This window comes from Silurus aristotelis (genome assembly GCF_946808225.1).
Source record: "Silurus aristotelis genome assembly, chromosome: 7".
In the NCBI taxonomy this organism is placed as follows: domain Eukaryota; kingdom Metazoa; phylum Chordata; class Actinopteri; order Siluriformes; family Siluridae; genus Silurus; species Silurus aristotelis.
Genome location: NC_139580.1, coordinates 26292022 through 26318017, shown reverse-complemented (window position 1 = coordinate 26318017; position 25996 = coordinate 26292022). Strand labels below are relative to the sequence as shown.

The following is a 25996-nucleotide window of genomic DNA, read 5'->3' as shown; positions in this document are numbered from 1 at the left end:
TATTATTATATAATTTTTTTTCCGTTGGAGGTGACCGTTGTAAGTCGAGAGGTCATAGGTCATGGTTTGACTGTATATCTAATTAGTAGTCGATGCGCTAAACTTTAATTATTTAGAAAGTGACCAATAATTTGTGACAATAATACAGTATACTACATATGAGTACATATACAATAATTTGTATATGTAGATTCATTTCTCTTGGCTAAAATGTTTCTCAAATGCGTTCTCTCAGCACCGCTGCTGCGACATAAATATGACCGAGATTCCGTGTCCTAAAAGAGTCACATAGAATACAGATTAACATGGCAGAGGTAGAGCTGCATCTTCCTAGAGACAGAACGGGAAAAGAACGTCTGGTTTTATTTGACCTTTTTTCTTTTTTTTTTGCGCTACAAAGACCAATTTGTTTAAGGGCCATGTGTTAGACGTTAGAAAGCACTTAATTTTTTGATTTGCTGTGTGTTAGAACCCAAGAAACAAAAGCAAATTATCTGTACCATATTGAATTTGCATAGCACCATATTTTTCCCATTGCTTCATACTGCGTAGAATCGCATTGTGTTGAATCGAATTGACATTGGAACGAACTGCATCACAGTAAGGGTATCACATTGAATTAGTAGTTGCTTCATATGTAGTTTTAATGTATCGTATTGTTAGCTATGCATTGAGATGAGAAGCGCCTCAGCCTCAGTTATGGAGATGCACATCCCTAATGTACATTGTCCCAAATCAGCTGTACAGAGATAAAATGGTTAAAAAGTTGTATAAAACAATACATAAGCTAAATGCCTATTAGTTTGTTCCTTATAAGTATAGGGTCAGCCTGATAAATAAACCTGTGGCAATGAAAAACTCCCTGAGATGGTAGGAGGAAGGAACTTTGAGAGGAACCATCCTCATCTGGGTGAAACTGACACTGTCCATTCATTACAGTTTCTTCACCGTTGATTAATTAAGAATAATTTATTGTTCCCACAGGAAAATTGTTACTTCTTTGCATATCCCAGCTATGTAGGATGGCTGTTGAGGTGCATTGTTCAGTTGGTGGGCATGTAAATGCAAATTTGTTCATGCAACCTGTGGTCCTAAACCATTGTAGGATCATTTCATTGATTCTCCCAACACAGAAAAGAAACCCAAACACTCAGTAACATCATCAGGACATCACTCTGGCTCTCGCAGGGCCCTGAATTTAAATGTCTAGAGCATTGCAACACAGCAAGCAGAGCTATTAATGAGTAAAGTGCTACTGGAGTCGTATATAAACAGTCCATTATAAACCTCATGTCCAAAAAGTGCACTCCTGGGCTTTTATTGATTTTATTTTATTTATTTTTTAGCGCTCCTACTAAGCGCCTCGCACCCGTGAATGATTATTATTAGTACAAAGAAAACCGTATCTAAGTGTTTACTATTCACACTAACACATACCTCTGTTTCTTTTCTTCTTTTTTTCTTCCAAAAAATCTGCTAAAGCTGAATCCAATCCCTCACTTTTCTGACATTGACTATTTGGTTTGTCTCACTGGGGTTTTTCTGCTGCCACTTCTTTTAATTTAAATTATGTTCCTGTATTTTTATTTATATATATTATATATATATATATATATATATACACACACACACACACACACACACACACACACACACACACACACACACACACACACGGAGAATCTTTTAGCCACATCTTTCTCAAACTGTACAATGTCTTTAGATTCATGAAATTTTCCCTTCAATTGAACTACAAGACCCAAACCTGTTCCAGCATTGCAATGCCACTATGCATGAAGCCAGCTCCATGAAGATATGCTTTATGGTTTTATTCCATGGGCTGGAGTAGAGTTGGAGTAGAAGATCTTGAGTGGCCTGCTAAAGCTAACAACCTCCAACCTAGTAAACACCTTCGAGATGAACTGGAACCCATACTGCACCCCAGGCCTCCTCACCAACATCAGTACCTGCCTTTACTAACAAACTTGTGGCTGCATGAGCACAAATCTCCATAGGTACACAATTCTTCCCAGAGGAGTGGAGGTTATTATAACAGTAAATAGGGACTACATGTGGAATGGGATGTTGTGTTGAAAGCCTGACTGTTTATTTCTCAGGTAACACTAATTAAGGCTTTGACGTAGCCAGTAATAAATTAATTGCAGAGGATTTTTGTTTGTTTGTCCATTTGTTAGTGCGATATGTCAATAAAGAGCGGAATTATACGGCTTTACCTTCATAACCAGCAGATAAACTGATTGGATTTCTAGTTATTAATCCAAACAAGGTTGAGGTCACGAGGATCAGTTTGCATTATTGTTAATGGTAATGAAAATTGCAGGGTTTTTTTTGTTTTATATTTTTATAATCTAACAGATTTCTTGGGGGAGAAAAAAAAATGCAATGCACGTCGACAGAACAATGGCTCCTAATAGCAACTGTATTGTGATTGAAAGCTATTTATTTATTTATTCGTATTGTGTTTTTTTTTTGTGCGTCGCAGGTCTGCCGCATTTCAACAGCCAACCAGAGAGCGCGTCCGTACACGCCGGGGGTACCGAGGTGCTCATCTGCGAGGTGAGTGATGATCTGGCTCCCTTCACGCACTGGCAGAGGAACGGTCAGACTGTAGAGACAGACATGCGGCTGGTGAAGCTGCCCCGTGTGGCTCTCGTGATCAGCAACGCTTCACAGGCCGACGCTGGTGCGTATCAATGCGTCATCGAGGGACTGGGGCCTTCCAAGAGGAGCCAAGATGCTCAGTTGGAGCTTTTACCAGGTAACACGACAGAACAAATGTGCATAATGTGTTATGTTCAGAAAAATATTCATATTACAGTTTCATTCAATACAGGCTACAAATCAGATTACATCCTTTAGGCTGTTAATGATGAAATACATCTGTGCAATAAATATACCTAGCCAAATCTTCTTTTTATTTTAACACTCGCTGGCTTCTAAGCCGAAATAATTGAGTGAGTGCAGCTTCGAAGCTCATTTCCATCATCAGAGCCCTATTTATAACCTGGTATGGAAAGTCTTTCTGATAGAGGTGCTGCATAGAGGTCGACCGATTTTACCGATTTCGATAGCAAAGCTTGATCATACTTGCTGATAACCGATTCATCAACCGTTTTTAAAACACTGGATTAAAAAGCATATAAACATAACACTCCATGTAAAATAGTACTGAACTTACAGAAATAAAAAATGCAAAAAGTACTGAATCATGAAAATGGGTTAAATTAAATTAATATGAATATAATAATGAATAAATATAATTATATAATTAATAGATTATAAATAAAAAATATAGCGCACAGTCTGAAGTGCAAAAACAAAGCCTGCGGAGTCAGTGAGTCGCCCCTAGAGGCCGCTCCCCTAATGACAGCGGACCGGAAAAACTATCTATATGGATTTTGTCAATAGCTAAAAGTTCCAGCAAGCATCTATTGATCAGTCAGTTGCCAGTTAGAAAAACTGATGAATTGGTTGACCTGTATATCTGTACCTAAAGGTTTTTCGTGGCAAATAATGACCTGAGAGTTGAATCACCAGGTTCATTTTTGAGGACTATTTACCATACACTTTACTATTTTAGTATTCACACTTAGGACAAAGTTTGAAATCCACCGACAGTGAGTATAAGCTAATACACAGATGATACTCAAGGATGTTAAAGTACAGGTAGTACCCGAGTGAGACTTACGATGCACGATTTCTTAATTGTAAAATGACGATACGACAAATTTGTAAAAGTATTTTAAGTTTCGCGTGGCAGGCTACCTTGCGGCATATTCCTTGCGTGATGCCATACTGTCACCAGCAGTCTAAATAGTTGTGTTGCGAGTTCAGAAAAGTGTACCCTTTTCTGTTTTTGGTCTTTCAAAGCCCAATTGCTCTTGCCTTTCTCCTTTTTATCAACATCCCTGGACATTCAAACAGAGTGCGTCTGGCTCTGTCCTCCACTCACGAACCGGCGTTTATCCACGTGGCCGCTGCCACATATATATAAATATTCTGTAAACTTTATACATTACGGTACTGTAAGTTTGCTAAATTGTATACTGTAAATTATTACATTATTAACAAATTACAGTAAACTACCCCATGCTGATCACCATTCTTTAAGACTCCAGGGTAGGCTAGGCAACGTCTCGCCTTTCAAGTTGCGATGGGGTCACCGAAATGCATCTCCATCGTAAGTCGGGGAACTTCCTGTATTTTATCTTACAGTCTGTGAATAGTCTAGTCTCTTGTAAGTAACGTTCTCTAACTGTCTGTGACTATAGAAAACTTTCTTCTAATACAGGTATGATGTGCAGGCGAATAAAGCACTGAACTGCATCAATTACTGAAATATAACTATAAATAGTTCTTGAGTACTCAAGTAATTTTTTTCTTTAGATACTTAAAGCTTTTGTATTTTTACTCAAGTAGAAATGCTCAAGGAATACTGTTATTATGGAGTCATATTTAAGCAGTAAATTTGTACAGGAACAGGAACTTAGTCCAACACTGTTCTTTTTATAAGCAGAAGCCTAGGTCATGTTCGATTCATTGTTTAAGAGAAACGCTGCTTTATAAAGATGTACATTAGAGAAGATGTACATTATAAAAAACTGGAAGCTTGTTTTTTGTTTTTTCCTCTGTTCTGTGTCAGACTCTGCTGTTGTCGAGAGAATGGAAGTCCTAATTGGCCCGTCTGCTGTGTCGAAGCCACTAGGAGATACGGTGCTACTGCCTTGTGTGGTGAAGGGCTTCCCACTCCCTGTCATTCGCTGGATGCGGAACGGCAAGGTTGTTGACGAGAGGTGAGTGTGTGTGTGTGTGTGTGTGTGTGTGTGTGTGTGTGTGTGTGTGTGTGTGTCAGGCGTAATAATGCTTTCTGTCTTCATCAAGGGCCCAACCTGAAACAGAGTTAAAAAATATTTCTAGATTCAAAGAGAGCCTTATTTTTTTCTGCAAGGACCAGATTGTAATTTTGCTGAGTTTGCAGTCTGAGGAGTTCTCAGACGCAAAGTGCTGCAGATGCTCATTTTCCTCACCATTTTCAGTGAAGAAATTAAATTAAGCGAGGAATCATGTGACAATGAGCCGTGTGAACACACACACATGCAGTGTATTGGCTCTGAAAAAAACATCGTACTCTCTCTTTCTCTCTCTCTCTCTTTACTCCAGTAGTGATGGGTCGTTCATGAGTGATGCGTTCATTTTCTACTGAACGCGCATGAGCAAAGCTTTGTAAAATGTATGTTATGTACAGGAGACAGAATTGAGTAGTTTACCTCTCGACTCTTCTAGTTCAAGTCGTTCGTTCTTTTGTCACGTGACTCCCATATACGCTATGCAGCACATTATATAGAAAACAGAATTGAGTAGTTTGTCTCATGAGTCCTCTGGTCCGATTCATTGTTTGTTTGTTGGTCCCATATACGCTATGCAGTTATATAAACATATATTTTGGAATTATAGTCAGCGTTTGTGTATGTAGGGGATATGCTTATTAAAAATTTAATTTTATTTCTGATCAAAGGAATGAGGCAAAAAAAGATTTGTTTATTTTGATGACAGAGATTCAAAGAACCCAGTCACTAAAATGATCCGATCTTCCCATCACTACTGCACAGCCCACCTCCAGCCACACACTGCCATCATTCATACTCCCTCCACTCCAAATGTAGTACAGTTCGGTCGTAAATCCTCATAAAGAAGGAGTAAAAGGGAGTACATTCACTCAGGCATAAACACAGTACACTCCATTCACCATCACCGAACGTAAAGTGACGTTAGCCTGCTGTGGTAATTGCTCTTAAAAGCTTTTGAATTGACCCCATTTAAAAGCTTGGAGTTCGGGTTGGGCTTTCCATTATGCAAACTCTTTATTTTCACGAGAATTCATTCGGAAATTTCAGACTGTGAGAATTCCCCACCGTTACCAGCTCTCATTAAAGATGCCACTGGATTAAAGTGTCATTTACATTTACAGAATTTGGAACACACCCACCTTTATCTAGAGTTGAGGGGGTTAAGGGTTTTGCTCAAGGGGCTTAGCAGTGGTAGTGAATGAGGTGTGCTTAGATTCGAACTCATGACCTTTTGATCAGAAGTCCAACATCCACACTACTGAGCTACCACTTCCCTTTATATTGCAATGAGTTTCGCGTACAAGTGATCATAGTAGTCCAGTCTAAAAGCAGGGTTTCTGCTGGGTCTTAAAAAGTCTAACATATAAAAATCTTAATTTTAGCCTCTAAAAAGTCGCTGTTCTAGGGTTTAATTAATGTAATCAGGTCTTAAATTTCCGATGTCAATGAAACTCCAACTCTAATGCTCAGTTGCTGTTTGTTTTCTTGCTGATGTAGTTCTTTCTTTCGCCAGACCAAATATAATTTTCCAACTACAAATGGGACCAAATTGTAACAGCCAATCAGCTTTTAGTTATTGGCATGAATCTCTCTTAGATTGTAGCACAAACGTAAAACAGATTTTATTTTTCAGCAATGGGAAAGTGCAACTTTTAGCAAGTTGGCTTGAAAAAATTTAATTTAGGGCTTGGTTAAGGCAAGTTGCTAACACCTTATTTGTGTTTTTGATGTTGTGATTTAGGTCTTAAATTTCATTCTTAATGGTCTTAAAAAGGTCTTTAAAAACCTGCAGAAACCGTGCTATATCATATAGTTGTTCCAGTGTGGACATTGTGTGTTTCATCCTGCATGTGTGTGTGTGTTGGCGTCAGATATGGGATGCTGGACGCATGCTGTATCCACACCTCTACATACCTTTATTGTTATATATGCATATATGTGCTTGGGATTGCACAAAACAATATACTGCTCTGCATTTCGTATAGATTGTCAGTAAAATCGTTTTCTTGTTCTGTGAAGTGAATAGGGAAATAACTATGTCTTTACAAAGCCATCCTGCTGTTCAACCAGCACACACGCACACAAATTTGTGAACAGCTGCCAAGTGTGACCCAGAATGTAAATGAGCCATCAGCTCCTCTAGTCTGTCCCTTTACCACCCCAGCCTCAGTCACTCATATGGGTGTCAATGGATTTATTATATTCACCTTTATGTAATAAAATTCAATTCTATAGTGTGTCATTTCTGGGTTATTTGGTTACCAGACTATAGGAGCATATTTCCATTCGACCCTCCACTTGCCCAGCATTACTTGTGTAGATGTGCTACAGGGGTCTTTCTCACGCCATCTTTATTCCACCTCTATTTCAGCATGCTTCACTGAGGAGTGTTAAAATTTCTCAGCAGCACTAACGTAGAGCGTAGCAGATCTAGTTCACCAACATGAAACCTTCATTACATTCCCATAAATATAACTTTTGCTATCTTCATCCCGAGGGTCATCATGGATGAATTGACACTTAAAGAGGACATTATTTTTTTTTCAGTAAAAACCTTTAGGTTATACACATTAGGTGGTATAAAATGTTCGAGATCAGTTTTGCAACATGCCAAAAGATGGCAGCACAAGGCTGCACACAGTCACAGGGAGCACCGACCTTCATAAGTCACTCAGCCAAAAGATCCAGCTCCATTCGAAAAGACTTCCAGGTAAAATTCCAGAAGTAGCAGGAACGCTGGTAACGCTGTATTGCTGTGCAAGGGGACTGTTTGGATAATAATAGTGTGTAAATGTAGATAAATAAAGTACTTTCTTGTAAACGGAGCTAGTCTCGCAACTTTTTGATATCACCCCAAATAGTAGTTTCATACACCATTCTGTGTTTTAGTGCAGAAATTCTTATTTCTGAATTGGCTTCACTTAATTGCCCCTAGGTGTGAAGGTTTGTGTGCATGGTGGCGTCTTGTTCAAGGTGTATTTCCATTTCATGCTCCGTTTTTCCAGATCCAGTGAAACCATAAGCAGGATGGAGTGCGTATTAAAAATGTTGAATGAACATAAATTGCAGCTAAATGGTCAGAATCTGGAGCACTGTAAATTTAATTCACATTTACGATTACTTTTGTAATGCTTTAAAGTCTCCATCAATAAATACATCATAATCCTTCTTCATTAGGACACAAACTAAGAATATCATTGTCTAAAGTGCTGTTGGGAGAAAATAGTAAAAAAAACACAGAGATAATTATTGCACACTTTGTACACTGGCACAAAGTCAGGGATTTTGTACAATCAGAGTCAGGTGTATGATTAAGCAATTATACCATGCAAGTGCTGATGATCATCAATTTTATATGTATGGTGAACATTGCTACTAACGTAAGGGTGTGGAAGACAGTTTCATGTCACCATAAGAAGAATGAGCACAGCAACAAAACAAGGTAGTTATACTGAATCAGCAAGGTCTCATACAGACAAGGATTTCAAAGTAGACTGCTATGTTTTGAAAAAAGCACAAAGAATTGGACAATGCCGAGGACAGAAGACACAGTGTCAGCCAAAGAAACCTTGGCACATCATGCTTTCATCCTTTTGACTCTGGAAGATTTCCAGCAGTGCCATCAGCAAAGAAATGGTGGAAACCTGTGAGGCCCAGGTACACCCACTGACTGTCTGAAGAAGTCTGGACAGAAGTAGTCTTCATGGCAGAATTACAGGCAAAAAGCCATACCTGTGATATTAAACCAAGGCTAAGTGACACTATGGATGGAAACATAGGAACTGGGGAGCAGAGAAATTGCTGCAGGTGCTCTGGATTGATTAATCAAAATCTAAAATAAGTCAGGCTGAAGAGCAGTACAAAAATAACTATCTGCAACAGTGAAGCATGGTGGAGGTTTCCTGCAAGTTTGGGGGTTGCATTTCTACATATGGAGTTGGTCTGGATTAATGGTGTCCTGAAAGCTGAGAAATACAATCAAAAAGAGATGATGTATGCAGGAAGTGTAGATGCGGCTGCAGTGAAAGGATAATTATTTTTTATGATATTCATTCTTGCTGTATATGAGACATGCTCTGTTATTCTGTGTTTCTTTATAATAGTGATGCTTTCTATATCAATGGCATCAAATTGGTGGCATTAGGAGGTGGATTGAGTCAGGTAGTACACCACTAAAGGCCTAGATGAGAAAAGTACAACCTGCCACTGTCATACCTATAAATAAGCGCTTATTTTAGAATCTCTCAAATATGTAATTCTGTTTGGACATCAAATAGAAGTTTATTTTGCCACCTACTGAAGGTGCCAGAGCAAAGAAGAGTTTGGAAGCATGCCTGAGGATCAGATGGTGCATGGTGCAATGCAGGGTGAAATAAATGCTGAGAGGTAGAAGTTGTTCTGGTGCATTTTTGGCTGGTGCAGGAGAATCTAGGAAGGTTGCAGACAAGTTATGTGGCTCTATTTACTGAGAACTTCCTTCGTGGTAGAATAAATGTGGTTTTATAGAACAATTCTTCTTTTTTTGTCCAAGATTCAGGTACAGAGAAATCCAGGTACAGGGTAGGTAGATACAAATCTAATTGGGTAAGTTGTACATCACAATAAATGGAGCCTTAAAGAATCCTGCTAGATTTCTTATTCATGCTGGTCAGTGTCTTTGCCATGACTTCAGCTTACCAAGATTAACGATGAGATCTTTTTTCTCTGCCACCAGCCATGAAAAATGCATGGAGCTCTTCCAAGAGAATAGGCTGCATTTCGAAGGTAGTGGGATAAAAGAGGCATGGAAGGGGGAGTTGGAGTCAAACTAACTTCATTTAATATGCATTCATCAATACATCTTGGCAAAGCACTTGGCTGGAGATTCACTGCAGTGATCGGATTATTGCTCAGTGTGAGCTCTTACTTCTGTGTGACAAATACATCCCTGCACTTGTGAGAAACTCCTAATGTAAGCTGGAAATGCTATGAATTATTTCGAAGACATTCATAACTTTTTGCCAGGTGAAGTCTGAAATTCCCCTAGGCTATGTCTTCTGTAGCTCTAATGAGTATAACTGGTGATGATTGGATTGATAGTATTAAATAGATGAGTCGTTAGGAGCTGTTCAGGAGCTGATAATGTGAGGCCTCCCCAACACATGCCAGCTGCATCCTGATGCTCAGCTCTGTGTTTTCTGAGTTTGCCTCTCGTCAGAGTGCAGCAACAGGCAGCACGGCTAAACGTCTAATTGTGGGTCTTTGCTCATTTGGTGAGCTGGAATGGAGATTGCTGACAGACTCCATTTGCCCTGTAATTGCTTCTTTAATGGCCTTCCGACAGCGTAATGCATTCTTGATGGCTCCCCTTGCTGCACCCTGGCGGTCTCTCACACATTGTAATATTGATGCATTACCCACAATGCTCTGACCCCTCTGAAGCCAGACTGAGACCTTTGCTATGTCTGATTGACCCCTCTGGGAAACAGGAGTACTGCCAGGCCCAAGTGGATTCAAGACACAGTAGAGATGACTTTTCTCATCCTGGTCTTTTTCTTGTCCTTTTAGCTGAAATCATCCAAAGTTTAGGTTTCGGATAAATAGGTGTCTCTTACAAAGGCTTGTTAATCTCAATTATATGGACAAACGATTGTGGACGACTGGCCATAAGATTTGCATGTGATTTTTTTCAAACATCCAATTCCACATTTGGTCCCCTGTAATAAACACATCTCTAGAAAGATGTCCCACTAGATATTGTAGTGTGGTTGTGGACATTTCTGCTCATTCAACCTCAAAGGAATTAGCAAAGTCAGGTACTGATGTAGATGAGTTGAGGAGGCCTGGGGTGCAGTCAGCATTTTGATTCAAGTCAAGTCAAGAGTCAAAAAGCTATTATTGTCATTTCTGCTATACAGTGTGGTACACAGTACACAGTTACAAACGAGACAACGTTCCTCCACAACCCTGGTGCTACACTAAACAACATAGAGCTACAACACACATAAAGCTACATAAAGTGCATCAAATGCAACCTAGTGCAGACGAAACACAAGTGTGGGACAATACACATAACACATAATACAAACTGTTGCACAGTCTGGATGAGGGGCCCGAATCGCTTTCCTGATGGCAAGAGGGTGAAGAGTGTGTGTGAGGAGTGTGTGGGGTCGTCCACAATGCTGTTCGCTTTGCGGATGCAGTGTGTGGTGTAAATGTCCATGATAGAGGGGAGAGAAACTCCAATGATCTTCTCAGGTGTTTTCACTATCCCCTGTAGGGTCTTGCGATCCGAGACGGTGCAGTTCCCAAACCAGGTAGTGATGCAGCTGCTCAGGATGCTTTCAATGGTCCCTCTGTAGAATGTGGTCAGGATGGGGAGAGGGAGATGAGATTTCCTCAGCCTTCTCAGGAAGAAGGAGATGCTGCTGGGCTTTCTTGGTGATAGAGCTGGTGTTGAATGACCAGGTGAGGTTTTTAGTGCTCTTGACGATCTCCACTGAATATCCATCGATGATGTACACGACAATGAAAGCAGTGGTGAGTTCCCGTGGTAAATAAAACAGTCTGCATCTTACAGTCACGAACTCCACTAACTATGAGCAGTAGTGTTAGACAAGCACAGTGTTCCTGCACCATTCCGTGTTAATATAAACACACACACCACCACCTCGAGTCTTCCCGCACTGAGCTACGTTCATCCCAAAGGTGTTCAGCAGGGTTGAGGTCAGAGCTCCATTGCAGGCCACTCAAGATCTACCAACTAGAGATGAGAAATCCGAATCTGTTTACTGATCCAAATCCTTCTGAATCACTCACTGAACGGATCCAAATCTCGCAAGTACCTTGAGTAACAGTTTGGGGAAGCACAACATAAAGCTGGGAAAAAAAATCTGATGTCCCAGTCAATTTGTCTGTATAGTGTGCGTTCAGTGCAGCAACAAATCGTCCTCCAATGGGGTGAAGAAGATAGAGCCCATGTAAGCCTTTATTATTTTGTCTTTACAATGATCATCCTGTTTAAAGATTTACTCCTTGGCTTTTAATGTATTGTGTTGCCTTGTTGAGCATCAGTGAATGATTGCACTTTGCAACTTTTAATAATTGTTTTCAAGTTCATTAGTGGAAAATAATGGATCTGAATAGGCACTGTAGGAAATCAAATAGGTTCTGCTAGAAAGGGGTCAGATATGCAGGAGATGCAGGAAAACTAAACAATGTGCAGTTCCTGGATCGCTGATCATCCGGGCCAACACACAGTGTTAAGAATCAAGCATACTGTATATTACACTTTTGAGTGTATTCATTTATTAATGTGTCTTGTGGACTATATGTAAGCATCTGCTGTGTGAAAAAGCTTATTCAGACCAGTACTAAATGAAAAGCGAAATGCAATATAAATGTGATCCTTCATGCATTTTTTTTAAAAACATTTACGCAGATTCTAAAAGGGGGTATGATCTTAAACTCATGACGTCGACTCTATGTTTTTTGAAAAGGTATTGTTTGAAAGATGCGACAAAAAAGGTGAGAGGGATTTCTGTCTCTAATGCAGACTGGATTTAGGTTCTGTGACAATGTATTTTAGCAGATATTACAAACGGTGATGCTTTGAAAGAAATGACAGTGAACAGACTTGACTGTGCAGCTTCAGTGGAGCTGAGCTGGAATCTAGTTCAGAACTGGCGTGCAGCATCCATGAGATGGAAAAATCTCAAATTTTAAAACTTATAGATAACATTATTTCGAAAGATGACATGCACGGTTTTGTTGATATTGTTGCTTTTTTTCCTTATATAGAAGCTGTTTTGGCCAGAGTGTAAGATGCTTGTATCAACACGCTAGTGGGGGAAGGAACAGGCCTATGAATCAGTGTGCAAGTGGTGTTCAATATAAAACTGGTAATCTACTTTAACCAGAGGTTTTAAAACACGGACTGCTAATTGCTAATAGGTCACAAGAACATTCTGGGGAAAATGTCTATAAATATGACACTGTAACACTTATTAAGAGACACTATTCAACTTTACATATAGTGTGAATTCAGAAATAATTTCTATTCTTTTAGCAGATTTAGCTAATTCTGTATTCTTGCTTGTTTGCCTAGCTAGCTAGCTAGCTGATAGCTGTCTATCTGTTGTGTAGAAAATGTTGGCTTTCTTAATTATAATACAATTAAACCATTGATACAACTATGTAAATATGGCATTTTATATTGAAAATGTGGTCTAGTGTATACTGATATTTTCTGCTTTCAAGTCTCAGAAAAGCAAAGTGAAAAAGAAAATTGAAAAAGAAAAGATTCAAAATTGAGTTTCTTTGTTTTCCTTACCGAGTTCTTAGGTTTCCTACCAGTTTATAAAATACTGCATGGAATATGGAATATGACCAGAACCTAGATCTGAACGAGTGTGAATGAATGTACGGCACTCTGTGAAGGACTGGTGTCTGATCCAGGATGTATTCCCCCTTTGCTCCCAGTGTTCTTGGCATAGGCTTTAGATCCACTAAGACTTCAAATGTAGACATGATTGTCTACAGTGCCTGTCAAAAAAAGAAAAAGATTTTGACTTGCTTTATGAGAGACACCAAGCATGTATAAATGTGCAGATGGTATAAAATTTTGATAAAACAGTTACAATTTTATTTGATCGAAAAATCCTCCCTTAACATGAATAAGAGCTTTACACACTTTTGACATCTGGAAAGTTTGTTTCTCCAAACATTTAGCTGAAATACTTTGCTATGTCTCTTGTCAAATTTTCCAGGTTGAAGATATCTTACTGACCTCCTAATCCAGTTCATCCCAGGGCAGTTCAATAGGATTTCGGGTGCAGTGACTGGGCAGACCATTCCATTATCTCTAACACTCCAGCTGACCGTTTGCTCTATAAATAATGCTTACAGAACTTAGACGTACGCTCGGTTATTGTCTTGGTGTATGGTGAAGTCAGTTCCAATGAGCTGGAGTCCATACGGAATCGCATGGTTTTGTAGTATGGAACGGTAGCCATGTTGGTTCAGTTTTCCTTTTACCGGAATAAATCTTCAACCGTCCCTGCCCAAAAACAACCCCGAACCATGAAGCTTTCACCTCCATGTTTGACTGTGGCTGTGAGAAAGTCTTCCAACATCTTCTCTCCTGTTTTCCATCTTACAAAAGTTCTTCAGTTAGAGATAAAAATGTCAAAATTGGACTCCTCTGTATGCAGACCATTCTTTCAGGTATTCACAGTTAAATTCTAGTGTTTTTGCTTTTTTACATAGTTTGTTGCATATAAACAAAAGGAGCATGCATGTGTCTCAAAAAAACTACACAAAACAGGTGTTTCCGAACGATTGGCATGCAAAACCATTGACTCAGGTGTATGCACACTGAAAAAATAAAATCAGCGTTAAATTCTTGTATATAAGTTGCACTGTATTGCACCTGGTAGGGGGAAACATTTATTTTGCGCAATCATGACAGTCTGTTTTCGGTTAAAAACACAAGCACCACTTAACTATCACACAGCAATTTGGGTCTGTGCCTTATAAACTTGTCGAAGGAAGATTCAACCAGGCATTGACGCTTGATCGAAGCACAAGGAAGTTCTTCCATGAACATTGCCATATGTTATTGCTTTGACAGCTAAAGCACTCTTGCCTCATTGGCTTTTGCCATTCGCACTTATCTCAAGATTTATCTCAGCCAAAGTGAACAAGATCAAGAACCCTTGTGGTCTTTCTTGACATGCAAAGCATAAGCAAGCAGTTAGCGTGACCACATTACGGCACCACTCGAGTGAGCTTGTGAGTGCATTTTACCCCTATAGGCTCTTGGATCGATACTATCAGTGAAATGAGACTTTCTAAACTGAACTCACAGCAGCTTGCTTTGTTTTCTTCTGATGCTAATGATTGGCATTTGGGATACTAACTGTAGGGACTGCTGTAATCTATTTTATTACTTTTACCAGTACACAAAACAAATCCTATAAATACAATAGCTTTAGCAAACATAAGAATGGAGAGTGTTGACCAGGTTATGTTTTTCCAGTCTTTCCAGTCTAGCTATCCAATATTGTTGTCCCACTGTAACCTCAAATTCCTGTTCCTGTCTTCTAGGAGTTGACCCAATGTAAAGTGGGGTTGTTCAGGTTGCCACAATTTCAGGTCAAACAAGCCTGGTAGGTCACCTCTGAATTGTCTTATCAACAAGGCGTTTCTTGCTACAGATATGCTTCTGATTGTATTTTTTTTTTTGTTTTTTACACCATTCTGTATCAACATTAGAGATAGCTGTGTGCAAAAATCTAGGGCTATGTTTTACGTAAGTATCATAGTACCTAACATGGTAAATTATATATTTTTTTAAACATATGCACATAATTATTAAAGACACCCAATATGAAGTGGGGTTAATGATGATGACAATTATTGTATTATATTATTAGTATTACCATAAAGTACGAGGCTAGTAGTAAAAGCATGATTTTTTTATTTAAAAGCTACAATCCTAGAAAGCCAAGAAAATAAAGTTAGAAAGGCCCATAATTGTTTTTACAGCAGGGACCTCAGAAAACAGGTGGATAAAAACGCTAACATTAGTAGTGTTAAAAACATGTGCCCAATCGAACATGCGGATTATGAATACGGATGATCCTCTGTGGCGACCCCTAATGGGAGAAGCCGAAAGAAAGTGTTCCCTTATCCTAGTACCTCCTGTCACTGTTAAGAGTTGTAAGAGATAAGAAGACTGCTATCTATTTAGTGGTCGAGATAAAAACAAAACAAATCAAAAAGAAACAAATGGCATGAATCTTTTTTTAAATATTAGTATTGCGGTATACAGTATCGGCAAACAAAATATAGCGATACTCACGTGTATCGATATTTTCTTACACCCCTACAAAAATCCCTGTAGATCAGCCGTTTCTGAAATACGCAATATGCCCATTTGACACCAACAGTCATGCAGATTTACTGAGACCACATTACTTGCACGAGTTGTATGAATTTTTTCATTTCGATATCGCCACACGACTGGCTACATGAATGAGCAGGGCCACAGATGTTCTTATTAATGTGGATGCTGAGCATACAATGTCAACCATTTTATCACGATGAAATCATTCAGCCCCTTATTCCCTGTGAATTGGGACTTTATGTCAAGGTATCATAGGATAAAGTGAAAGTCAAAATACTTTACTTTTCTCTGCTGGTAGTACACCCACAAAAACCTTGAATGCACAATCTCCAACACATGCTTCAGACAGGCAGTATTGCTCCACCATGGGAAAAACATCTGACAATATAGAATAGGGCTTCGTGCTGTGTCACCTTCACCTTCTCTTTCAGGCCATCAGCCATCACTTTTCCGTCTGCCCCAAACTTGAAAAGCAAAAAAAAAAAACACAGCTATGGATTCTTTTCTTCAGGTTTTTTTCTTTCTTTCAGAACATATATTAGATGAGGTGTATGAATTTCTTCATGCTGCTCTTCTAATCTGGGAAATCTTTGAATGTAATGTGTGTCTTTTGCATTGGGTGAGTCTCTAAAGGCTCTCTTATACAGAGAGGGGATGTATGTTTCTGTTCGTTCTGTTTATGCAATTTATTTCCAGTGCATATTCATTTTAAATTTGCACACATGATGTATTTTTACAATAGACTGAACAAAATTAATTGGGGAGACATCTATCCGAATACCACAAATATTCAGTTTTAGTGTTATTTTGTTTACAAAGCTGTTCTTGACAGTTCCAGCTTTGAGGTGTCTTTAGTGTGAGGTAATTAGCTATTTCCAGTATTGAAATTTGTTGTATTTTAGGTTGAAATTCGGTCTATTTTTAAAGGTTTATGCTTGCCCCCTGAAGGACTTGCAGTGTCAAAATCCTCTCTTAAGTCAGTAAATCAGCTTCAAGTCAGAATATTGGGTTGGCCATGCAATGTCTTCTTCAGCTGTTATAACTACAGGTAGACCCCAACTAAGGACGTAGATAGGGACCGACAAACTTGCCGTAAGTTCATCAGGTCTTAAGTCGAGATGAGTGAAAGCTCTATGATGTGTTTTGATGCAGACATGAAGAGTAAATATATATATATATATATATATATATATATATATATATATATATATATATATATATATATATATATATATATATGTATGTATGTATGTATGTATTTTTTTTTTTTTTTTTTTACGTCCGAGTTGACCGCCTTATCTCTCAAATGTCTTAAGTCGATTGGTCGTAGGTCAGGGTCTGTTTCAGTGTCCCAGTCCATGTTTCCTTAAGAGGTGGAAAGAGAAATAAAATAGTACTGTTACCTCAATGAAATTTGTTGGCCTAAAAAATCTACTCATGGAAAAAAGTACAAAGTATCTCATTTAAAATGTACTTTTTTAACAGTGGGGGTGGGGTAGTTCAAAAAGGAGAAGGGGATATAAACCTCAAACTGGTCTTTATTTAAAAGAAAACATTTACAAATTGAAGCGCTATAACAAAGAAAAGTCTAAAACTTGAGTCTAATTTGATTTAACTTTCGCACAATAAAAAAAAAATAAATAAATAAGAAAAATTCATTTTCCGCAGTGACGAATTAAAACACTTTGATTGGATGCTGCTTTCTCAACACAAGTGTGATTGGTCATTCAGTAATGCTCGAAATCATCAGGCAGATCTACTCTCAAATATAACACTTTTCATTCATTTCATATGACATTTAAATAATGACACTGGGAATAAAGCTACATTAGTTATACATTGACAATTTTGCCCCAAGTCCCCATTCATTTAGACCCTGGTGCTAACCAACATTAGCAATGCTGGTTATCACGAGCACGAACGTACAGTTCGGCGTCAGTTTAACAGCAATCAGAACTTTTTGAGAGGAATAAATGATGGAAGAAACTCCTGTCTCGAACTCGCCACAACACCCCTTGCCTTATTCGCACAATTTGCATGTATTTGAAAAGAACGTTCATGATCATTTGAATGAATATCAATCAGTGTTGGACTCATTCATTTCATTCTATTAATAGATCATTGCGCTGAAAGTAACATTACTCTTTTCACATAAACTGAGTTGATTACGCAAAGTGTCTTGTGACAAACATGATAATAAAACATCATAGCCATTATAAATCATAGTACTTTGGATACTCAAGTACATTTGAAGGCAAATACCTTTGAGCGAAAGTTTAAATGGAGCACTTTTACTGGAGTAATATTTTACCTTGTTTTTCTCTCTTCTTTAACTCAAGTACCCAGTTTGTGTACTTTCTCACTGCTGGGCTAGACGAATAGATCGTATCGTCTCCAAAAAGCTAGGTCATGTGGGATATTCATACTATGCTGTGGTTAGTGCCTATGAAAAATCTTCCAAGAAAGGACAACCAGCAACAATCTGATTGAGCGTTCATGCCATGTGCTAGACAAAAGTGTGATGCATGGAGGAACCATCTTGCAACTTACAGAGCTTAAAGTATATGCTGCTAACATCTTGGTGACAGATCCCGCAGCACATTTTTAGAGGTCGTGTAGAGTCTATAGCTTGGAAGGACAAAGCTGTTTTTGGTGGCACAAGGGGACTTATATTCAGCAGTTAATTTTATTTTCTTTAGTGCAGTAACAGCGACACTTATTCCAAAATAGGGATAGTAACATTCTTATCTGCCATAAATTTTTCTTATTCTTTATTTTGGCAGTTGGTTTTAAAGACTGGTTGTGATATTCAGCACGGGGTTTCAATGCCTGACTTTAATGGTTGAATGGCTTCGTGTTGGACAATAATTAACTTAATTTATCATCTAGATTTATAAGGTTTGACTTTCTATATTTTTTTTTCCTTCAACTTTTGTTAAATTAACTGTAATCACAGCAAGCACACGGTTGCTGCTCTCGGGTGCTTTTACTACTTAGTGAGCCGTACTCTGTAACTTTGGGGTTAGAAATGCTTCATTACCTATAGTCCACAGCATTTGTTTGACTATGAAAGCAAGGTCTATGTACATGACATTAATGACCTGGTGAGCTGAAATTCCCCTGAGAGGACACTACAGATAAAAAAAAAAAAAATGGATTGACGATAGCGATAGACTATATCTCAAAGGGAGCCTACAAGTGAGACAGAGAACAAATCCGTTTCAATTTCTGATTAAATTAGAGCCTCGCCAAGTCAACACGAATAAGACGAACGGCATGCCTCACAGTCTGTAGTGAGTGGGTTTGAGCAGATTGGAGCAGGATGGGATTCGAGTTGCATATCCATCAGGGTCCTACAGGCTCTTCGCACTCTCTCTCTCTTGGCTTTGCACTTGTGCAATGGCTATTCTTTTTTTCCGGTCTTTTCATGTCTCCCATACTTTAAATTTACCACACACCACTGCCTCCTGCCAACAATCGGTAGATTGTATTTGTGCAAACTTCAAAATTGAAACCATGGGGGGTAGTTAGAGTTGGTATTGTGCTCTCCCTTATGGAAAGGCTTCAGGGTGTTGAATTAATATTACATCCTTTTTGATATCAAACCCCTTCTGAAAGGGCATAGAGAAATAAAGGAAAAGTCGAACTTGACAAAAATGTGTGTCCTGGCAATTATGACAATGCATAATGACTCGCTTGATGGCTTGGTGTTGTGCTAATTGTGCTAATTCTTTCAGTAAAAGAAATAATGAGTTTAAAACTATGATTTGATCGCAAAGACACTTTGAAAGTCCTGATATATTAAAACACTGCTTCGGCATGGGTATGTATGCAATAGAAACATATAGATTGCAGTGCTTATACACCAAATTCCTTTTCTTTCATCTGTATATTTCTGCAGGATGTTGCCTGTCAACACACACAAAAAAATCATGTTGATTTATAGACATTTTAAGATATATAAAGCTTTTTCTACTATGGTTCCTAGTTCTTCTATATTCTTCGAATGATATGCCACTGTATCCTTTTACAAAGTTTTTGATAAAGTCCTGATTGGATACATATGTCCACAATGTGAGCCATTTCACTTCCTCCTTGTTCAAAGGGTTTATCAGAGATTAGTTCTTCCTGGTTCAAATCCAGTAGTAGATACAGTAGTCCTTGTCTTACTTTTCTACTTGGGATCTTCACAAATTTTCGATTATTAAAATGACTTTTGATTGGCTTCTCATCATAATCCTCATCTCAGCACCTTATACACCTTTACGTCAGTCTACATTGGTTTCTCATGGATCTGTATATTGCTGGTTTTTAGCTCTCTTTACATTTATATTCATGGCATTTAGCAGACGCCCATGTCCAGAGCGTTGTACAAATCGTGTCTATCAATGATCAAATCTACATTGCTACACTCAATTTCAAACTCGTGCCTACAACTCTGTTTTTGTAAAAGACGAAGCAAACCTGGAAAAGTGTTAGTTCAAGTGTTTCTGGAAGAGATAGCTAGTGACTACACTGTTAAGACATCTACTGGAAGTTCATTCCACCACCTCGGTGCCAGAACAGAGAAGAGCTTCGAGGTATACTTACCTTTTACTCTGAGAGAAGGTGGTACCAGTCGAGCAGTGCTGGAGGATCTCAGGCAGCGTGGTACAGTGCGAGATGTGATGAGGTCTCTGAGGTAAGAGGGTGCTGGTCTATTTTTGGCCTTGTAGGCAAGCATCAGTGTTTTGAATCTGATGCTTGCAGCTACTGGAAGCCATTAGAGGGAGCACAGCAGTGGGGTGGTGTGGGAGAACTTGGGCAGGTTGAACACAAGTCACGTAGCTGCGTATTTTTAATCATCTGTGTAGACAGAAATGGTCCAATCCTTCTGATGTTGTAGAGCAAGAATCAACAAGAACAAGCCACATTAGCAACATGTAAGGAGAAGGACAGTTGATTGTCCATAGTTACCCCAAGGTTACGAGCAGTGGCTGAAGGGGAGAGCAAAGAGTGATGAAGAGTTTTTCTGAGATCCTGACCTGGAGATGCATCACCTTAGAGTGGAGAGTGTTCCTTCATTTGAAGTTCACACCTTTAGTGGCCATGTTTTTTTAGAGAGCTGCTCAGCCTTCTCCTAGTTGGGTTTGCTTGTTTATCTACACTATATTGCCAAAAGTTTGCAGACACCTGTTCATAAGTACGGTATGAGCTTTTTAAACATCGCATTCCACATTTCCCAATTGGCTGTTATAATAACCTCCACTCTTCTGGGAAAGAGTTCCACTAGATTTTATAGTGTGTTTATGGAGATTTGGGTTCATTCAGACACAAGGATGTTAGTAAAGTCAGGTACTGATGTAGGTGAGGTGAGGAGGCCTGGGGGGTAGTCAGCATTCCAATTTATCTTAAAGGTGTTTATTAGGGTTGAGGTCAGAGCTCTATAGCATAAGATCTTCCACTCCAACCCATGAAATGCACATCTTCATGGAGTTTGCTTTGTGCACAGGGGCATTGTCATGCTGTGACAGGTTTTGGGTCTCTTAGTTCAAATGAAGGGAAAATTTCATGCTACTGCATCCAAACACAACCTGTACAATTGTGTGCCTTCAGCTTTGTGATAACAGTTTGGAAAAGAACCTCATATGGCTGGGGAAAGTCAGGTGTCCCAAAAAAATTTTTTTTAACTAATTCGAATTTACATTTTAAGGACATGGGAATTGGTAGCTCAGTGGTTAAGGCATTGGACTTTGGGTCACAGGTTCATTGCTGCCACTGCCAGGCCCTTGAGCAAGGCCCTTAACCCTCCCCTGCTCGGTTGTAAGTCGCTCTGGATAAAGGCGTCTGCCAAATGTTTAGATGTAAAGAAGATAAAAAAATTTCCTAAAATCGAGGTATCGCGATTTTTAATAAAGATGCTGACACATGTATCCAATCAGAACATTGTCACTGCACCAATGGGGGAATAATTAAAAGACAATATTGTCCGACAACATGATGGCATGTCTGATTAACTGCTTACATATGAGTTCTATGAATTCTATGAATGATAGTAATGTAGAAATAGCGTCTAACATCATGGAGACGGACGGCTCTCACATCAGGATGACCTCGTGCCGAAGAAAGGTAGAAAAGCTTCATCTGTGGTTTGGAAATCGTTCGGATTTAAGAGGTCAGACGTTGAACAAACTTTTGTCAAAATGCTAAATATGCCAAAAGCGGCGGCACCACTCATTAATTCCAGCATTCGCGACAAAAACACCAAGCTGAGATAATGTTTACATTGGTTAAAATTGGGTATTTTCTTTCTGTGTTTAGAAATATTTAACGTTTAATTCAAATTGCACATTATTTGCTTTCATCTTTTATTCAAATTTTTGCAAAGATATTAAATTAGAGAATTTGTTTTACATTTATTTACACCATGTTGAGCACTTTATCTATGGCATCTTCATCTTCTTTCGGCTTCTCCTATTAGAGGGAACTAATAATACAACATTTCTTAAACAGATGTTTTTCTTTTATTAATAATGAAGAGAATTTTACTTCAGTCATGTTGTTTGGTTATGTTTTAAGTTGACTAGTTACAAATGAAAAAAAGGATAATAATAAAATGGAAATTGTCAAACATTCTGAAAAAAAAACAAAACCCTAGATTTTCTTTTTTTGCCATATCTCCCAGCCCTAATATAGTGTATCTCTGACAATGACATGAAGACATTCTTTGCCAAGGTTGTTGTGGATAAACTGACTTCAACCCCACTGAACATCTCCAGAATGAAGTGGAGCATCAAGTACATTGGAAGTTTGGGGGGGTTCAAGCCCCAGTATCGCTAATTTGCCACTCTTGGGCCCTTGAGCAAGGCCTTCTATGCTCTAGGGGTGCTGTATTATTGCTGACTCTGCGCTCTGACCCCAGGTTTCTAATAAGCTGGTATATGCCAAGAATATTTACTGTTCTAATTAAAAATTTTACTGTTCTATAATGTACATTTGACAAGTAAATGCAAAAAAAAAAAAGTATTCTTTTGTATCTATACTTGTACATTTGTGGTTAGCAACAATGAATTGCATTGGTGTCTCACAGCTCCAGGGTCTTCTGAGTTTGAATTATGGTTTGTACTGAGCTTTGTATTTTTTGTCCATGTTGGTTTCTTCCAGCATCTGCTGAGTGTGGATGGTTCGATGCATTGGTCCCATTCATTGTGTATTTCTACCCTATGGACAATGTTTTCAGGACAGGCTTCACATCCAACTTAAACCTGACCCTTTAAAGCAGTTTACTGAAGATGACAAGATGTTCTTGGCCTTGTCTAATGCCATTTTTGCTTTTTCTTAATACAGTGATGAAAGGTTTGCAGTGATTGGTGGAGGCAACCTGCAGATTGTGAATTTGACCGAGGACGATGCCGGGAGCTACAGCTGCCAGGCAGACAACGGCAACGAGACCATCGAGACTGAGGCAGAGCTTAATGTGCAAGGTGAGTATATAATCCGGCACCTGTCTGAGTGTTAGTTTGATATAGAATGCTCCATTACACCTCATGGGATGTTTTTGTTTCTGGAACAGTCTCTAGTGTAGACTAAATATGCTGAGACTTTATGTTTAGTGCTGTGTGGTGCTACACATCTGCACAGACAATATCGTTTCATTCAGGAAAGCATCAATAGCATTTTTTTCGTTGGAATACAAGCACATGTTTGGCATGTTTTTCACCTAGCATGTGTGTGTATTGCAGCAATTGTTTCTGCTAGCATAAAATGAGCATGAATTGGTTTAATGTTTGAGATGTTTAATTAGGTCACATACCTGTATATTATTAGGTTAGATGTTGTGTTTTCACATTTGAATTGCTTTCTAACTGGCAAATGACCATCATTAGTCATAGGTGTCTATAATAGTCTCTGTTTATGTCCAGAGCACTGCCATGCTTTCTGGTTATTAGCACAGCATAAACAAGGCACACGAGTTGGTATAATTGAGCTTGTGGATGCGTGACCATAAGATTTGTGTTTTTTGAACATCCTATTCAACATTTCGTCCCCATTTGCTCTTATAATAATCTCCACTCTTCTGGGAAGATGTTACACTGGAGATTTGTGCTTAGCCACAAGGTGTTAGTAAAGTCAGGTACTGATGCAGGTGAGGAGAGGATGCCTGGAGTCAGCATTCCAGTTCATTACAAAGGTTTTCGGTAAGGTTGAGTTTAGAGCTCTATAGCAGGCAATTCAAAAAAGCATATTTTCATAGTGCTGGCTTTGTGCATAGGGCCATTGCTGGATCAGGTTTAAGTCTCCTAGTTCAAGTGAAGGGAAAATATAATGCTACCGCACGCAAAGACAGGAAATCTTCTGCTCCTTGAAGGCAAACACAGAGAGAACAAGGAGGAGCTTCTTCCCACAGGCTAATCAGAGTTTAAACCAGGAAAACACCTAGCACCTGGACTTCTCTCTCTGTCCCCCTTTCCTTCTTTTGCACAACATTTTTTGCACAATTGCACAACTGTCACTGGACTCCAAAGCACCCATACCATGCTTTTATATGTATATAGTCTGCTATATCTTAATTTACATGTTTTACGTTCTTTTGAAAGCCTGTATGATTACAAGCTATAGCGAATAAAGTACAGGAGGCAGTATATACGCGGGTTTCAGTCTTTGAGCTTTGAAATAAATCGGAGCGGCTCCTGCTTTGATCGGTGTCTCTCATGTTTCTGACCTGCTTACACAATAAAAGTTTCATTGGAATACTCAGAAATGTAAAATTTTAACCAGGACAATTTGTGATTCAACGTTTTCTTTGTTCGTAAGGCAGCAGCACGATTTATGACACTCAGTCAGAAATGAAAAAAAAATGTGGATGTGAAATCGACATTGTGATGTGTATGTGTGCGTGTGTGTGCGTGTGTGTGTGCTGGTCTTTGTAGCTCATCCGTCACCTTTCTGGCTATAGGGATGTGTGTGTGTATGTATGTGTGTGTTGGACACTGGACCTCATCTATCACCTCCCTGACTATAAGGGTGTGTGTGTGTGTGTGTGTGTGTGTGTGTGTGTGTGTGTGTGTGTGTGTGTGTGTGTGTGTGTGTGTGTGTGTATATGTTTTTTTCACCTATTCTGTAACCTCTGTTGCTGACACCTTCCAAAATAGGATGTATGTCTCGCAGGATTTGTGTCTGCTGATATTTTCCTGCGCTTTTAAATTTTCAAGGTTTTTTTATTTTTTTTGTCATAATGGATTTTTTTTGTCATTCCATTATATCAACCGATGGTACAGGTGGATCTGTTTGTCTCTGTGCTGCGGAAGCTGAGAGCCCAGGAGAGACAGCAGATGTGATTCGAGTGCTGAGTGAAAGGCTTTTGTTTTTTGCCTCAATCACAATAAAGCCCTGCCCAAGGTAGATGTCTGGGGTGAAGGACAGACATACCTGTCGAAATAAATTTTATTTTTCAAATAACAATGATATGTATAACTTGTGAAGTATACAATTATTACTATACAGAAAGGTATTAAACAAACAATTTACTTCATTGTTTAGATATTTGAAGACAGCATTTACAGTTTTTCTCAGTTGCTTTGGAGCATTTCTTGAATCATCCATAATGTTTGCAAAGCAGTAAGTGCATTTTTCAATACAATGTGTACAAACAGCACAACACATTGGATTTCTTGCAAAAGCCTGTCCTTTTCTCAAAATCCTTAGTTCATCTCTCAAAAGTAAGTATTTGTGTCAATGAACATCTCATTACCACCAGAATAAAAAGTCCCTTTTGTCAATGTTCACAAACAAGATTGTCAAAATGTTTAGTCATGTTGTCAGTATGACGGTGCACAATTTCAGTATTTCCTGAGGTAAACTTCGGTTCGGATTATAATGATTGAAAAAGGCTGAATTTCTTCTGTATGGCGTCTGTGAATTTCAGCAGCACAAATTTATTTATTTGATTGCATACTCGATTTATATTGATCGCAAGAGACCAGACAGGATTCACACTTTTACTGTACTGTAATAGTGTTTGTTTCCTGGTTGTTCCTCCATTTGCAGAAATTGTAATTCTATGTTTTGCTTTGTTGCCAATTGAAGGTTCACAGGATTCACCTTTGACCTGTTTTAGAGAACTAGTTGATCATTGGATGATCTGATTCTGCTCACTCGCCTTCATAGTGACATTCAAGATTCTTCACAATTCATCAATTCTAGAAACATTTACCAACAAAAACGTTTCATTGAAATTTAAGTTTGACAGATGATGATAACT

General features: G+C 38.7%; 1 protein-coding gene across 13 annotated transcripts in view; it reads left to right on the top strand.

Moving 5' to 3' along the window:
• Positions 1-25996, top strand: part of neo1b (neogenin 1b) — a 158513-nt gene that overhangs the window by 97839 nt on the left and 34678 nt on the right. For all 13 annotated transcript variants that reach the window (XR_014534280.1, XM_083546111.1, XM_083546117.1 and 10 more), the window contains exons 3-5: positions 2504-2779; positions 4664-4814; positions 23083-23219. Coding sequence is in view for 12 of the 13 variants with exons in the window: in XM_083546111.1 (XP_083402237.1) it covers positions 2504-2779; positions 4664-4814; positions 23083-23219 (564 nt within the window). In the remaining variant the exon portion in view is untranslated. The remainder of the gene's footprint in view (positions 1-2503; positions 2780-4663; positions 4815-23082; positions 23220-25996) is intronic.